The sequence below is a fragment of the Solea solea genome, chromosome 10, assembly GCF_958295425.1.
Source record: "Solea solea chromosome 10, fSolSol10.1, whole genome shotgun sequence".
Lineage (NCBI taxonomy): Eukaryota > Metazoa > Chordata > Actinopteri > Pleuronectiformes > Soleidae > Solea > Solea solea.
Window position 1 is genome coordinate 3887263 of NC_081143.1, and position 17952 is coordinate 3905214.

At 39.8% G+C, this 17952-nt stretch overlaps 1 protein-coding gene across 2 annotated transcripts; it reads left to right on the forward strand.

The window, feature by feature from the left end:
• The first annotated feature begins 3547 nt into the window (after positions 1-3547).
• ednraa (endothelin receptor type Aa) lies at positions 3548-15667 on the forward strand. 2 transcript variants are annotated; one of them, XM_058641509.1, is made up of 8 exons: positions 3548-3798; positions 4749-5282; positions 7796-7923; positions 10253-10451; positions 11989-12141; positions 12283-12416; positions 12503-12611; positions 13659-15667. In XM_058641509.1, the coding sequence occupies exons 2-8, from the start codon at positions 4806-4808 to the stop codon at positions 13794-13796; spliced, it is 1338 nt and encodes a 445-aa protein (XP_058497492.1). In that variant the 5' UTR covers positions 3548-3798; positions 4749-4805; the 3' UTR covers positions 13797-15667. The 2 variants fall into 2 exon arrangements, with proteins under 2 accessions (XP_058497492.1, XP_058497493.1); XM_058641510.1 differs by lacking the exon at positions 3548-3798 and adding an exon at positions 4521-4539.
• The last annotated feature ends 2285 nt before the right edge of the window (positions 15668-17952 follow it).

Here is a 17952-nt window from a genome sequence, read left to right on the forward strand (position 1 = left end):
GATTCAAATAAATGGATCGTTATCAGGCTTCTGAAGTGTTTGCTGATGAGCTGACAAGGTGTGTTGGAGCAGGGAAACACCTAAAACATGCAGGGCAGTGGGTCCCCGAGGACCAGGACTGAGAAACCCTGATCTAAAGGGTTAAGAATCTCTCCATTGTAGTTTGGCAAACTAGGGGCCCCCAAACAGCATTTTTTTATTGGGCCCCTACAAAGCTAGAAACGGCCCTGTACTCTGAGTAATGTAAGGGATGGAGACAGGAGAACATTGGTATTTAGGAAACCTTTTGAAGACATATTTTACTTTTCCAAACTCTATAAATCTAACCCATTAACTTACATCTACACGACAGCAGGTTCTTACAAAATCTTCCCTCTATTTATGATGATAAAACTGGCAATCACACCCTCCCCCCCCTCATTTAGAGTATGCTCAGCCTTAACTCCTCCCTGATATCACTTTAGTCCACTGATGCCGGTAAGTCTGAGTCACCCTCTGGAAGTGGCTGCGTTTGGGAATCGTAAGGACCATGACTGCAGCTCTCAGAAAGGAAGCGGGGAAGTCAACGGCCACACAATACACGTTAATGCGGCTGACCCTATTGGCGTGAGACTGTGAAGTGAAGTCTCAAGACGCTCATCACGGCATGAGCAATCTTAACTCCCTGTTTTCCCGTTGATACTTAATCAATTATGAGCTTTCAAACAAAAATGTAATGTAATATTTTTCTTTTGAGTCAAAAATGTTTATCTCAGTAAGTCGAGTGCTACAATGATTATTAATGACATGAGAAAATATTCTGGGACATTGTAACTGCAAACCATTTGACAGTGCTTCATGCTTTATGTTTTATAATCCAAATACACATCACGTCAGAGCTCCAGCACCCCCAAATTAGCAGTTTCTACTAAACTTGATTTAAAAAAATATATATCTGCCATTTACAATTAAGGTTACACTTCCAGATAGCTCAAGGTCATAGTTAATGAAAATGAACTACAATCATATTCTTCACAGGATTACAGACTTCACCACAGGCTCATTTCATCAGTTGTAAGCATCACTGCTCTAAGTTTCCCTCCTTCTAATTAAATATCGCTGTTAAGATTATTTTGATTAATGTCAGATGAAGGCAAACGCTCGCACTCACCGGGCTATTAGAAAATCCCGCCATCACTGTTCACATTTCTTTTTCCTCACATGCTGCAACTTTTTCTTGTTTGTCTGAACCATATGTCCCAAAATAATAAAACCAGGCAGTCTACTGAACCCGCTTCACTCCTGTCACCACTTGTCACAGTAGAATTGGCCTCAAACTTATTTTCTCCCTCCCTTTCTCTCCATCTTCTTTCTTTCTCCCTGTTTTTTTTTTCCTCTCCCTCTGTGTTCTTTCAGTTTTTTACGCAAGTGTCCCAGTTAAGAAATTGCTTACATCCCACTCAGTCTGGGGCTGGATTGAAATTTCCCATAGGGTATGTACCAATATGCAGAGAGCACACTTCGACAGATGCCATCAGAGAACAAGCATATGAATTACCAGGCAGCCTGCCATCTTTGAGTTCAGACAGAATGGCATTAATACCTGATTACGATCCAAACAACAACACAACAACAACATGAAAGCCAAAGCAACTGGGAGCAGGTAAAGGTTTCATCATTTATATATTAATGGATTTACTAACAAAGGCTCTACTACCCCCCCTCAAAAGTTAAAATGTCACAGAAGCCGCCAACAATCAAGGGACTTTGGAAAAAAAAAAACCTAGCGGTAAGAAAATCACATGCCATCAGCAGATCGCGTTCCAATAAATTAAATATTCGCCACTGCTGACCATAAGTAATTCAGAAGCCATGTTATATTCATGACTACAATTAAAGACAACATGATCCCTTTAATTTTAAACGGCTGTAAATATTGGCATTACCCAATTTAGTCACATTTGACTGTAGGAAAAGTACCTGCAGATGAGCTGCTACTTTCTGGGAAGAAACATAAAAGTTTATAATGATGTATATTATTGACAAATGACATGATGTATTCAGTGCATCACACACACTAATGTAGATTTGTATTTTGTTGACCAACATTTCTCTTTTAGTGTCTTGAATGGAATCAAATGAAATGGGTTTTTTTTATATATCTAAATCTATTTTTGCATTACTGTATTACATTTTCACAAATAAAGGATGAAGTTGAATTTCCTTCAGCGTTTGCAAAGAGAAAACAGTTTAGGTGAGTTACATAAATGTGCTTGTTCCACTTTAACTTTATTGAAGTATGCTTATTTGCTCTATGCTTACTTACGCCCCTAAGGTTTGGAACACACTACCTTTAGATAGATCAGGGACTTCTGACTTCCCTGATCAGATCAGGGAAGTCAGCTCACTAGATATTTTTATACTTTTTTATTCCACCCTGTGTTGAGTTTGATTTGCATTTTTAGTTCATTTCAAAGTTAAAACAGAGTTTTGACTTTTTGACTATAGACTTTCCTTTTCATTCCACCCTGTATTGTGTTTTATTGTTGTGTTTGCATCCTTGTATGAAAGGTGGTATGGAAATATCATTATATAACCCTTTTTATTTGTTTGTTGTATTTAGAAGCAAAGTTGTTGTTTTTTAACAAATATCCTAAACACTGCCAGACGTACCAGGAATAGAATATACGACTTATTTAATTTAGTGGTTTTCCCCTTTAAGCACATGCTGTGTCAGCTCTTTGGCAGTGGGAAAGGCTGATGGTGGTGACTTTGATCCTCGCCTTCTTCCTGCTCTTAGTGCACATCATGATTCACGGTCCATATTGGAATCCTTAATGGACACTGATGCAGAAGCACTGACCTGCCTTCTCTCCCCTCAGCCAAGTGTATGGAGCGCTGTCTGTTTGGATGTGTTATGGGTGCAGAGGAAAGCTCTTTTATTGGATTTTACAGGGTTTCTATTGTAATGATTTGATCACATTTTCCTCAACTAATTAAGCACAGTGATCGTCCTGAAGTTTATGTGGTGCAAGAGGAAGAAAGTGCGATGCAGTTCGACCACCCACACAGTGGTTAGTCTGTAAAAGCAAAGACTGGCTGATGTTAGCTCCTGCTTCCCCCCCCCCCACACACACACACTCAAGTAAAAAGAGACCTATCATAACAACATGGACACTGACTGCCTCATGTCGTTTCTCCCTCCAGTCAAATCTCTGCTGCTGTTCGTGTGAGGAAACACTTGAATGTAATGTATATACAAATGTATACTCTCTCACAATGTGAGTCAGAAAAGGGACTGAAAGAGAGAATACGAGGGCCTTGAGGTGAGTGGGAGATTTGTGGGGCTCCCAGATGCCCCTGTGTGTGTATCTAAGTGTACATGTGTGTATATGTATGTGTGTGTGCTGCTGTGCCTTAGAGATGACTGTCAGCAGGCGGTGCCTCTGAGAGAGAGAGGGTGGGGGGGGTGATGTTTCTAAAGGGGGCCCAGTCTGTTACCAAAGGGAGGTGGAGATTTACTATCCCACCCAGTCAAAGTGTCTCACTGGTGCTCTGACACACACACACACACACACACATGTAGAGATACACACAGCCTCACACACTCAGACATACTGCAAACTCTCAACAGGAAACTCTGAGCCATAATGCGAAGGCACCTCACAGCAGACGGGTGCATTGCTCAAACCAAGTGGGATACCGTACGGCTTTGATAGTGCGTTAATTACTCATGTGATGTGATACAGATGTCTGGGGGCTTCAGCCGAAAGTTTGCCTGACAGTTTCCAAGGGGGCCAGGCAGACATTTTAGAAGCGGTAGGTGAAAACCAAAACGTATTTATTATTTATGGATAGATCAGTTTGTGTGCTGTCACAGATCCCAGCAGTGTCATGCTGATGCTAAACTGTGATGCTACTTGAAGGGCTGGCTGCTAAATAGTTCTTTGTGTACTTGGTGACAGCTGGGACTTTGAACAGGAAGAACTCTGGGCTATAAGAGTTGCCTGTGCTGTGACATGATTAAAAGGGCTTCACCATCGATCTGACAGTTTGAAACTTTATCTGTTCTTTACCGGGAGTTTTGTGGAATGGGTGACTCTTAAGATTTTTGACCAGAAAGTTTGATGTTTGTTGTTTAGAGTCAGTAAAGGTGAATATATTTATAAAGTCATAAGAGTTCAGTAGGGAGCCAAAGTGTGTATTTATTTCAATCTTAATTCTGAATTGCAAATTGCAGCATGGTTTCAAAGGCTCTTCTTTTTGTGACCATGTGTTTCAACCTTTTCTAAATTAGAAACAGAGGGGGGAAAAAACGGAAAAGAACCAAGCTTTTTAGTTGCACACCCACAGATGGGACTCGTTGTCCAAACAGCACAAAAAAAGCACACACAAAGCCTCGCTGTTCAGCTGCAACGTTATTGATAGAAAGACATAAGCGAGCGCTGCTTCTTCCAGGAAAGGCTAAGAGCAAATGAGATGCCCTTTGCTCTCTGCTGATGCCTCATCCTGACTGTCAGACTGTAACTGGTCCTGGCATCTCCCATCTGTGCTGCCAAGGTAAAACCTTTTTGAAGTCTTGAAGACGTGATAAAGTCTGTCACAGCTTTTGAAAGGTGCAGTAATGCGATCAAACCTCTTTAAAACGGACATAACACACGTCACTTTGTATAAATTTAAATGAAGACAAAATGAAGAGCTGGAAGTTGCAGGATTTTGCTGTATTTTCCGGAAAAATAATTGTTACCTGTGTTTCCTTTCCTCCGCAGTGATATATTGGGACAGTATTTCAATCAGTGAAATCAAAGCGCCGAGTGTGTTTCATAATGGGCACCGCAGCTGTACATGTGTTGGTGCTAATGGTCTGTATGGCAGCCAGCGGAATGTGCCAGATAAACAGAGCTCCAGCCGAGAAGGACCCGGGCTTTCTCGTCCGCTCCACCCTCCAGTCTGTGGGTACCTACAGCACCATCAGTCCAAACACTAGGCCCGGCCCCCACCTGCAGGCCCCAGGGGCTGATTCACAGGCTGTTGGATCTGGATCTGCAAACGAAAGTGTTGTAAAGAGGCCAGTGCCACCCCCGATGTGTGTGCAAAGGACTACTATTAAGGACTATTTTAAGTACATCAACACCACAATCTCTATTGTGGTGTTTGCGGTCGGCCTTATTGGCAACGCCACGCTGCTGAGGATCATATACCGACATAAGTGCATGAGGAACGGGCCCAATGCCCTGATCGCCAGCCTGGCACTGGGTGACCTCATCTACATTTTCATCGATATACCAATCAATGTGTACAAGGTAGGATTTTTATTTTTTTTTTTTATTACCTCTGTTCATCTGTTGTGTGTGTTTAGTGGAGAGTCTTCAAACTGCGGTGCCTAACTTGATTAGTCCTATCGGCACCAACACGATGCTCTACGTCCAGGCTGTTCAAATGGCAGCCCGTGGGCCACACATGGCCCATAACCAGCTTCTTAGTGGCCCAGCCTGTGGTTCCAAAAGAAATAACTAGAGAAACACTTTTCACTGTCCCTCAAAGATTCAGTTTTTTTGTATACTGTTAAAGGCACTTTGAGATATTTGTGGGTCGCATATATGTGACATGTGTTTATCTTATTTCAAAGACAAACAAATGCTAATATTGTGCAACTTTTTTGATTTTAAGCACTTTGAGATGCACCTGAGATGACAAACAAGTTTCTTTTTTTAGTAGTTAGTAACGTTACAGCCACTACTGTACAGTTTTTTTACGCACTTTGAGGTGTGCGAAGGACAGGTATGACCAGAATAATTTTATTGATCGTTCTCTTATTTTTTTTTACGTACATTTTATATTGGTCTTCACCTGCTGCTCACTGGCTGCAGAAAATGTCTGGCCCAGCTAGATTTCTTGGTTTGAAAATGCGGCCCAACTGAATAGTCCTGCTCTATGTCAGTATAGCAGTGTTTAGGTCTCGTGTTGCCTGGCAACATTCTCGCGCTGCACACAGGAAGTGATTTATTTTTTAATGTCAAGACAGATGAAGGCAACAGCAATACTGTCGATTGTAAAACAAGGACAGCGGCAGACAGGTTGGACTATGACTGAAAACACAAAGACGCATCCAAGGAAGGTTTCATAAGTGAATATTACAGCTCAAAAAACATGTTCATTTAACAGCTAAACAGGATTAAAATAAGACCAAAAAGAGGCAGATTAATAACATCAACAAGAACAACAGAAGTTAAACACTGTGGCTTTAGCCTTAATTTCATAGTCATGATGCTGAGTGACAGGTGTCTTGTTCGTGTTGACCTGCAGCAACAATGGATGTAGAGTATCACAGACGGGAAAACAGGGCAGAGGTTGTGAATGTGCACATGGATGTGAAAGTGTAATCAGTCAGAGAGCGTTATTTTCGTCGTGTGGGCAGATTAGTGATGAGAGGAGCCGGGAGACAGCTGTCTTAAATAAACAGAGGAATCAGCCTGTAGTCAGTCATACATGTCAGTGGCCTCGTGCTGACCTGAGACATTCGTCACTGACTCTTATCTTGAGACTTTATTATCAAAAGAAAAACTCCAAGTCATAAATCACGTGAGTGAGAAGTTTTTGATTCAGTCATTAAAGTTGCATCAGTAATCTTCATCAACCAAACAAATAAAAAAGTTGCAAGTATTGTAGGTAACGATATCGTAATGGAAAACCTTTGCACAAAGATAGTTTAATTATTTTATGAAAAGACTTGAACACAGTCAGGAAAGTTTTGTTTTGATATTTGATGCCTCGTCTGTTGACTTTTGGACTGTGGATGTTGCCTTTCAAATGTGAAAGGTTTAATGATGAGACATTAGTCTCATTGGGTTGATTTATTGTTTTAAACAGTGTCATGATTCATATTATAATCAGCACTGATAGGTAGTTTGAGTGCATCATGTGACATAAAGCCACCTGGTTAAAATTAACGTCGGACTTGGCACAATGGCTTTGAAGTCTGGGCTACAGATGTACGGAGAGGAAACAACATTTTTTTTACTGGAGAAACAGTTTGCGCACAAACAAGGAAAGGGCCACGTCCACACTGCTCAAAGCACTGAAGCCTCCAGTCCTCCACTTCCTCAGGGCTACAGCAGTGTTTCCAAAAATAATCAGCTACTTATACTCTAAAAACAATGACGTTAGATCCTCTTCTGACCTCCTGGGAAACTGCGCAAGTAAACATTATAAGGCCGTGAAGCACCATGAAGGTCTTCCTTTGGGTTCGGCTCAGGGACACATGTTCTACGCAGGTTGTATCCTTTGTTGGAGAGTTGCCAAGGCCACTCTGATGAAGGACCTCTGCTCTCATGGCCCAGTGACAGCTTGGTGACTCAGTTGCATGTTTTAAGACATTTTATGTTTGCAGGAAACATTCAGCAGAAGTTATTCAAAGTCTTTTCAGATGATGAGCTCCGTACAGTTTGTGTCAGACTAAAGTCTGGGTGACGTTAAGATGATGTTGCGACATCTCTGAAGTGCTATAATCTGCAGTAACCCTGCCTTAACACACTCAGATTTTACAATAGTCAACATTTAGTCAGTATCACACAGAGCAATAGTGATTTAATAAAGAATTGTACAGTATTTATGCAGAAGATGTGATGAAAGTTGAATGCTAAATGTCCACTTTGCCATAATCTTGTTTTATGTGCACCTTTTAATTGCTGGGAAGCACTTTGTGATCTCTATCTGTGCTAGAGAAATAAACTCTGCTTTGCTTAATCCCACTGAGATTTGTGATGCTGCTGGTGTTGATTTTATAATATGTCCGTTGCTGTTGTTTTTCCACCAGCTCCTGGCGTCACGCTGGCCATTTGACGACAGCGTTTTTGGCCTGTGTCTGTGTAAGCTGGTGCCCTTCCTGCAGAAAGCCTCTGTGGGCATCACTGTCCTCAATCTGTGCGCCCTCAGCGTGGACAGGTCAGTGTTCACACCTTCTCCCATGAGCAGCATTTAAATGATGATGCTGGAATGTGACGCAACAGCAAAAAAAATTATACATTTTAATGGGGTTTCTATTGTGGTGTTAAATTAGGTATTTTTCATTCTCACAAAAAAGGCGACTTTACGCCAAAGTTTTTATGAGGCCAGCATGTTTATTTTTTCACAGTTAAAAAAGCAGATATGATTACACAAATGGAGACAGTCGAGGTACTGGGAGGAAAGTTAAACACATCTCGTTTAGCCAACTAGCCTTGGCAACTCGTCCAATTCTTTTACTGAGCTCAGGAGAGTCACAAATGTTTTCATCTAATGTCGTGTTCGTTTTCATTAAAAAGCCCTCGAAAATGAATATTGTGATATTTAAATCCAGTGTCGTGGCAGGAAGAGGGAGAAAAACATTGTTAAAAAACTCCACAAGTTCAATACTAGCCATGTATATGTTCACTGAGAAGCTTCAATCTACTTGTTTTCTTTATTACAGTATATGTTATTAAAGTAATGTTAATGGAACTACTGTTAGTGGAACTAAAATTGAGTGTATGATATAGGCACTGGATATAAGGAACATATAGACATACAGTATAGGCGATGGGCTTAATATCCAAAAGCTTGATAGGAAGTTTACTGGCAAGTTATTTTTTAATAGCACCTTAATAGAAATTCCTTAATGAATAAATAATCATGGTGAAGTGCTGGAGCTCAGTATCATCTCACTTTATGTTCTAGACACAACTTTATAGAGATAAGAGGTTCCCCTGTATGCACTGAAGAGTCTTCAAGGTTCAGGCAGCGATGATTAATGACCTCGATTAGGAGAAAAGGGGAAGACTGCAGAGCTGTACAGCTGTACAGATGCTCTCTCCGTTTGTTTCCAGGAAATGTGGAGCATATCTCTGTCAGTGTGTATCATGAAAGTACTTTTGTAACTTTTCAATGTTGGTGGGAAGAGAAAAGGGTGGATACATTACCACTTAGTAAAATATAAATGCCACCGTGTTGTTCAACAGGGAAATTCAAATGTGTCATGAAAAATATATTGTTTTTGCCCATAAAATCTTGATGCGGGATTTTACTAAAACATTTTGACAAGTGGTTTCCATTACAGAAACAAACAAGCAAACAAATATTTAGTGCGTGGGAAACACAAGCCAACACAGACAGACCCCTCTGCCAACACGGGCCAGTCTGTTTGGAGGCTTCACAAAAATATAAATATTAGATATTAAAATAAACAATTGATCATCTCTCTTCATTAATTCTTAAGATTTTGATATTGTTTGCTGACAGAGCAGTTTGGTGTGTTTGGTGTGCTGCCTTGTATACAGAGAAGAGAAGAAGAAGACTATGACTTTACTGATTTCTATTTCAGATGAGAAAAGGGGCTGAAAATTAATGAATGACATTTTTTTTTTTTTTTTATCCGTTTATCAATGGTAATTATCTATTGTATTTTGTACCAACAGCTCTAAATCTTCTTATTTGTATCCCTGGAACACAATGTAATATTTAACCAGAGGTGGAACGAGTACTGAAATATTCTACTCAAGTAAAAGTTCCATTATTTTGATAACATTTTATTTAAGTACAAGTAAAAGTTCTGGTCTAAAAATTAACTAAAGTTAACGTAAAAAAAAAAAAAGTAGCTTGTTTAAAATTTACTCTGAGTAAAAGTTACTTAGTTACACGGTTGGGGTTCTTTCTTGTGTTGTGACACAAAATCACAAATCTCACATGAATTGACTATACTTGTCATTCACCAGTCCTCGTCATTCACCTGTCCTTGTCATTCACTTGTCCTCGTCATTCACCTGTCTTCATCATTCACCTGTCCTCGTCATTCACCTGTCCTCATCATTCACCTGTCCTCGTCATTCACCTGTCAATGTCATTCACCTGTCCTCATCATTCACCTCTCCATGTCATTCACCTGTCCTCATCATTCACCTGTCCTCATCATTTTTTTACTCTGTTTAAAACATAGCACTGTACAGTACTTCCAAAAAAAACATACTTAAGTAAAAGTAAAATTACAAATTTAAAAAGTTACACTTACAAAAGTACAAGTACACAAAAATCCTACTCAGTTACAGCAACGCGAGTAAATGTAATTCATTACTTTCCACCTCTGTAATTAACTCAATATTCTCTAAACTTACAGTATAATTTTATAATTTAAGAAAATCTTATCCTTTATTTGTCCCACGACGGGTACATTTGCAAAAACGATGTTGTATGTCAATGTTAATATTTGTACTCCATATGTTTTACATTATTGTTTTTATTATTCTGTCCTCCTGTGTCACAGGTACAGGGCCGTTGCATCCTGGAGCAGAGTGCAGGGAGTGGGTGTTCCTCTGTTTACCGTCATTGAAATTTTGTCTATTTGGGTGCTGTCACTCATCCTGGCAGTACCGGAGGCTATTGGCTTCGACATTATCACCTTCAACTACAACAACCAAACCATACGCACCTGTATGCTCAACCCCAAAACTGACTTCATGATGGTACGCTGTTTTTTTTTTATTTTGACTTTTCAACATTTTTGGGGCATGTGCGTTCTTTTCCTGTTGTTTTGCTTGCATTCAGGCCACAATGTGCTGTACACTACACTGTGTCACGGTAGATGATGTTAAATAAAGTAATAGAGACAAAACATCACAGGAGTAATGAGATAGGAAACCCACCTGCATGAGCAGCACTTACAGTGAAAGTGCCAGTTCAGCATAAGATTTCCATCTTCGTAAAGGCCAGCGTTGTTTGTTCTGAGTTAGTAAGTGTTTTTAATGGCCACTTGACACAATGATGTGCTATTTTGGTGGTGGTGGGGGAGGGGTGCTATTGTTAGAGCATTACTATGACAGTGAAGTCAGTCACATGAACGTTTTCTATGCAGGGCATGAGTGCAAAATGTAATATTTTTATAATCATTAAATATTATCTGATAGGGTGATTGTTTAGGTTGTGTTCACCTATCCAAGGTCATTCTTGAAGGCTGGAGATGAGATTTGACAGTAAAAAAGAGAAGAGAGTTTCTCCTCATTCTCCCAGTGACTGCCAGGGCTTTTGTAACATCCTAGGATTGGATAATTGATAACAGGCAAAGGGCAATTATTTGCCTGAAATCTGAGCCCTCAAGATGAACCACGTGTGTACCTATACCATATGAACGAAACTGGTGCGCTCCGTCTTAGATATAGTTGTCATAAATAAAAAGGACTGATGGTTCTCTCGGTATTTACAGTGTTTTATGATATTATAACTCAAAACACATTTTTTCCACTTTTCCCTCTGCATTTCTTTTGTTTTTATCACATTCAGACTTAAAAGTGAGTCAGTCTGACAACGTATTTTGTTTTTCCTGTACAACTGCAGTTGTGTAATAAGTCAAGTTGTGTGGTTTTGAAGTTGCCCATTAGGAGAATACTTGGCTTCTTTTTTTTCCTACAAACAGAAAACCCCATTTTACACAACAAGTGCAATTAAATCCAGTTTGTTTTCTGACTCAGGACAGGACATGTGAAGTATTCACATTGTTGGATGGCACACGAGTACAAGGCTCATCTGGAAGTGGTTTATGTCTGGGTGAGGTTCAATTACAACAGCAAATATTCTAGGATTATTCCTGTAATTTCAAATTTTGTCCCTCTTAATATAAATATCGTGGGTTTCTCCAGGTTCTCCAGTTTCCTCCCACAGTCCAAAAACACACAATATGGGATTAGGTAAATTGGACACTCTAAATTGAGGTGTGAGTGGATGGTTGTGTTGCCCTGCGATGGACTGGCGAACTGTCCAGGGTATACCTATCTCTGAGATATCTGAGAATGAGCCATTTGAGACAGCTTGGCAATTACAGGAAATTAACACAAGAGTGTATTTAGGCCTAATGTATGACCAGGCAGGTGGTGGAGGTGAATGGAGGGTTGTGGACTGAAAAGCCTAATTTCTTTCTTTTAACAGAACTACTTGGTTTCACTGTCTTTTGTGCATTTGTGTCAGTTTAAATGAAACTCACTGTGTCACTTGTGCTCATCTCTGTAGTTCTACAGGGATGCAAAGGACTGGTGGCTGTTTGGCTTCTACTTTTGTGTGCCACTTGCCTGCACTGCCATCTTTTACACTCTGATGACAAGCGAGATGCTCAACCACAGGAACGGCAGCCTTCGGATAGCACTCAGTGAGCACCTCAAACAGGTAAAACAATACATCTAAACAAGCTCTGCATACCAGCACACCTTATTGCATCAAGTGTTTAGTCCAAGAAAATGATATAAACGTGTAATGAATGAAAGTGTCTGTAATGCAAACTTGTTTGTCTTTTATTTGTGTTTCCAGAGGAGGGAAGTGGCCAAAGCTGTCTTCTGCCTTGTCCTCATCTTTGCCCTCTGCTGGTTCCCACTGCACCTGAGCAGAATCCTCAAGAAAATGGTTTACTACCAGAATGACAAGATGCGCTGTGAGCTACTCAGGTGAGTGAAACAAAGCTCCACACAGTGGGTAAATAAAGTAAAGAGTAAGAGTAATGAGCCTTTTTTCTGTTTTCTGTTTTTTTTAGTTTCCTGTTGGTCCTGGATTACCTCGGTATCAACCTCGCTACAATCAACTCCTGCATAAACCCTATTGTCCTCTACATTGTGAGCAAGAAGTTCAAAAACTGCTTCAAGGTATGGTGCTTCCCTCTAAAACACACACACACACACACGTTCTAACTGGGGACTGTCGTTCTACGTCGGTCAACAGTGGACTTCTCTTTCTGGTCATTTTTAAATAATATAAATATAATGGAACATTTTCTTTTATCGTCTTTGATCACAAACACACACACACACACAGTTAATAAGGTGGATTTAGTCTGGCCAGAAAAGAAAAACAATGAACTCAGGCTTTTGTCCATGACTCAGAGGTTATGATGACCTTCCATGTAAAATCAGCCCTCTGATTTATGTATTCACTTTGTTAGCAGAGGTCACAGACTGCAAATATCTGTCAAAGGGACCTGAGTTGGACATAAACCAGGTCTCAAGTTTGCACGTCGAAGGAGCTGTGGAAGGGAGGGAGGGAGGGAGGGAGGGAGGGAGGGAGGGAGGGAGGTGGGAGCAAAAGAAAAATGGCTATGTTTAAAAAATAACATGGCGATGCAAAAAAGTAATGTGTATTTTGCTTTCTCACACAATGTTGAACAGATTGATAGCATTCTCATATCTGACCCACTAATTTGTCGGTTCCTCCTTGGTTTGAAGGTCCATTGTAAAACATTGAGGGACGTTTATTGATTGGCCGAAATTAAATTAATGATGAATATGTTTGTGTAAGGATATAATCACTTAAAAATAAAAATAAATGTATGGTTTGTGTGGACTTAGAATAATTATTTTATATGTACATAAAGTAACCTGTAAGTGACCTGACATGATTTAACAGCAGCTCGAATTAATGTGTGTTTCGCATTTTGAATCGGGAGCTTACAATGAATGAATGAATGGTGAAAGGCTTCACAAACCAACATAGGAGAAGAAGGAAACAACAGAGCGAGTGGGAGTGGAAGAGTGGAGAGAATTGTAAGAGTGTTTTCATCCTTTCTGATATTTGAAAGCCACCGTAGTTCTCTGAAACACAAGGGGGGAAAGGAGAGCAGAGAGCATGTAACTTCCACCAAAAAAAAGACTTAAAAACTGTCTCCTTTTTTTTAATCTCTTCACATGTTCTTCAAGTCATGTCTGTGCTGCTGGTGTTACTCTGACAACCAAATAAGCAGCATCGGACCCATGAACGGAACCAGTATCCAGTGCAAAAGCCCCGAGCCCAACAACCTGTGCAGCGACCGCAGCATCAGGAAGGACAGCAACTGATCACTCACATGAGGACCATTTCCGAGCTTTCCACTATCCCCAGCAAGCTTTTAAAATGCAGCCAATGCTCACCCTAACATGTAAACAGTACATCGTGAAGTACTTTTTCAGTCAACACACGCACTTCCTAAGAGACCACTGAAGCAACATATGAGCCTGAATGTTGACTTTTGGAAGGATGGAGAAACAAAAGCAGCGGACAGTGACAGGAGACTGTTGTTTGTTTCTCATGTGAAACCAATCAGTCAGGATTGTTTCTTTGTTCCATGATATTTCAACTTTAGCCACATGTTTGTTGTTGTAACAATGAGGATAAAAAGTCAAGCTGCTGTGGCAGGAGGAGCTCATATGACGACCTACCGGCAACTACTGTATGGTTGTTCAGGTTGGAAGATTTGTTTGACTCACGTGTGTCGGAAAATGCGAAAGCGCGCTGGCACAAAATCGAGTAACTGCAGGATTGTGGGGTTTAGAGCAGATGAGGTACAACTCTGTATTTTTATAGCTCATATATCAAGCAAATGATGAATATTAAGTCATGTGTTATGACAGGTCTGATATCATCATTCACTAAAAATGGACAGAAATTAGCTCTTTTTTTTACAGCACTGTGAATTTTACTATACATAGTCAACAATAGGAAAAATATGCATGTATACCCAAAGGAATATATACTATGTATAGTGTCCACTTTTATAAAGTGTATTGCAGTAATAATTTCATTCAGGCTTTATTATATTATTGTGTAATGACAGAGGTGGATGAGTTTTAATAGTGGTACTCAAGGAACAGTTTGACTTTTTCTGGGATACGTGGTTATTTAATTTCATACCCAGAGTTAGATAAGAGGAACCTATTTTTGTGTTTGTGCGTATGTTAAATATCAAGTTACCAAACAGCAGCCAGGTCTGATCTGGGTCTGAGATATATGGCGGAGGCAATCATAATGGGAGAAAAGTGACTCCCAGGAACATTTTCAATTCATACTAACCTAATGTCGGCCTTGAATTTGTTTAACGGCGCATTTGACAGAGCTAAAACCTGAGCAATTAGAGTTAAGAATTAATTATATGTTTAAACATTTCCAAGTAGCACTTGGAATTCCCATTCCTATTCATTCCCAGAGACTGGGTCGGGACTCGCAGATGGGTCAGATGGGGGTTGGCAAAAAGCCCTTTACATAAGGTTTATATGTGCATCTTTTAAATAGTATGTATAGAATGGTGTTTATTTATTTATCAAACATACAGTATGTCTCTTGAAAATGGCTGGTCTACCTTTTCAAAATAATATTAGCTGTTAGCCGCAGGACAAATAGTCAGGAAAGTTGTGTTATGCACAAATTTGCTCTTGCGCAGAATACGAAATATAACAGAATGAAGTTCTAAGAAACTTTTACTTTACTATTTTACTATAGACGGGTTTGATATGGCGGACATTTTTAAACTAGAGAGTATTCATTTTCTGGGTGAGCTAAGCTAAGCTAACTGGCGTTAGCTTTCTATTTAACTTGCGGAAATCAGAGTGGTATCAAGTCAACAAAAAAGTAACTGCATCAAATTGCAGGCGTTAAATATCATTTAAGAGACAACCTTATACTGTTTGATATGTGAAGACATGTAAACCTGTGTGTCGTTGAATGAGATGGTGTGTGTGTGTGTGTTGCACTTCATTAACTGGGGTGTTTTTGTACACTTGTGTTATCCTGTGATATTTGTACAGTATTATTTTACCACTATTCATCAACATAAACACAAGGTATGTATAAATAATCCATAGAAAATGAAATTCCCATGTGTTTGTTGTCATTGGTTTAACAAGCAAACCTCGTGTTAGTGCTGCTGCTTATATCAATAAATCACTTTCCATCTCTGGTGTGAAGAAAGACTTTTATTTCACCATGATAATAATACTGGTTTGTCTGGAAAGTCAATGGGGCCCTCTTTGTTTTCCATCTGCGTCTGTGAGAAAAGAGGCGTCTGGGAGTGATTTGAAGCACACTGTGACCTGCTTGGCAACTGAGCCCTTAGGGTTGCTAATGTCAGTGGAGAGGATGTGAACAGCTCGGACGGTGGGAATTTGATACATCTAAGTCTCTTCTCATCTCTGTTGCCAAAAGAGTACGGAGGAAAGACGACTATGATCATGACTTATCTAAGATATCTTCTGTCTTATCTTTAGAATCGTATATTTGTTTACACAATATCATCAAAAATAACCCATTTCTAAAACAAAAAGGGATAGTATTAATGTTACTGGCACATGATGTATTGAAACACTAGCACACAAACAAAAACAAACACCCAAGCATTTACTTTACATATTCAAAAAGAAAACTAGGATCTTGTGATTCTATTCACAACATTGAAAACCACCCAAGATCAACAGAACATTGCAGCAACTGTGGCTTTATCGGACTTAAGTCTGTTATTTGTTTCTGGTTGGCGATAAATCTCAGCCAGGTCATAAAAACTGTTCCATATTCCTCATATGAAATCATGTCACGCCCTGGCCCCAGTAACCCTGAGTGCCTCAAAACATCGGTTGATAAGCGAGAACATTTCACAATCTAATGACACAGAGAATGAGCAAGAAACAAAAATATGAACATGGGGGATTAAACTTATCGGAAAACCGTTTAGTTTGAGAAATGAGTGAATGTGGGTGGGAGGAAGTGAGGAAGAGTGAAAAGGGTGGGGTTTCATTTCAGTGGGATTTTGTAATTGTTGATCTATCTATCTATCTATCTATCTATCTATCTATCTAGATTTGATTTGTAATTTGTGGCAAGCGCTGGAGCTACACAGACAGCTTAATAACAAAGATATCTATACAAGATGAATTAGAGGAAATGCAAACAACTGTTGTGGGCACGGAGCTGCATAGGTTAAAGTGACAAAGGCTAAAAAGCTAAAGACAAACATCTGCTCAGGTCCAGTCACTGCAGATAACAGAGCAGTACATAGTGCAAACAAGCTGAGGTGCTGTCACAATATATTGCATCTAGTATGCGTTGACAAATTGCTTTGTTTATTAAAAATGTTGCTTGTTTCAATTGGGTAATAGAAGTAAGAGGCAACTACTATGAGCCCAGTAGCTCATGTTCTTCCACTACCATGAGTCTCACCTGCTCTTGTTAGGACCTATAACTGAATAAGTCTGACTTTATTCAGTGTGTTGTATTTGATCAACAATGTCTAACAACGTCTCTGTTTGAGCTACAAATGTTGTTTCATTTAACTTCTGTTGATGCTGTATGACTCTGTAGTGCCGCTTCAGTTCATATGTTGTTGTTCAAGAACAGTCTGAACTCAACTCAACTCGGAGTCTGAACATTTCCTGACTCACACGCCTATGGCAGATGTATTAAGATAAATAAGTAATTGTTGAACAATTGCACACTTGTGTATTCCTCTGACAAAGGAGGTGCACTTTGGCTGATACATTATACCTGAGGACTCAGACAGTGTGTCTCCTCTTTTCTTGGGCAATGATTGTCATTATTATTATTATTATCATCCCTCAGACTTATCTGTTCTGCTCGTCCCATGTGTGTCTCCTGCAAGACATATGGTACAAGCTGATTCACCCAACATTAATGGCTACGCTTCATTCAGACTTGATGGACGTCACATTCTTTATTCTAAAATTTGTTTTGGGTGTGATTAAACACAGCATATGTTTATCTACCCTGCCTTTACGTGGTTGCACCCGGTGTGCCAATTTGCATGGCAGTCCCTCCAAGCTATCCACGATGGCACTTGCTTGCACAACTTGTGGCAAAGACTATTTCTAATTCATAAAAGCCAAAAGGATCAATTCAAAATTCATGAACAATCTGTCCTGCAACAACGAGTGATTTCTGTGACTGTGGGGCAGTGGAGACATGGTGCAATAGAAAGGAAAGTTCTGCCTCCCCTCGTGTTGCACGATGACATTCGTTGGCTTTTTGCCACTTTTATTATATAGCATTAAAATATTGTACAAACCTGGAAAAACTGTGCATATTTAGACAAGTAGTTCTTATAATTAATATGTATGGTGATCATTTTACTTGGGTGCCTAATGTCAGCTGTGACTGGTTTTAGCTCTTTAATGGTGGTGGATGAAAGTATACTTCCAGTCGTTTTTGTTTTTCTTTCTGACTGTGACCAGG

Coding starts and splice junctions, on each gene's coding strand:
- ednraa (XM_058641509.1), top strand. CDS start 4,806: ATGGGCACCGCAGCTGTACATGTGTTGGTGCTAATGGTCTGTATGGCA. Junction 12,142..12,282: donor TCAGTGAGCACCTCAAACAG/GTAAAACAATAC, acceptor TTGTGTTTCCAG/AGGAGGGAAGTGGCCAAAGC. Junction 12,612..13,658: donor AGTTCAAAAACTGCTTCAAG/GTATGGTGCTTC, acceptor ATGTTCTTCAAG/TCATGTCTGTGCTGCTGGTG.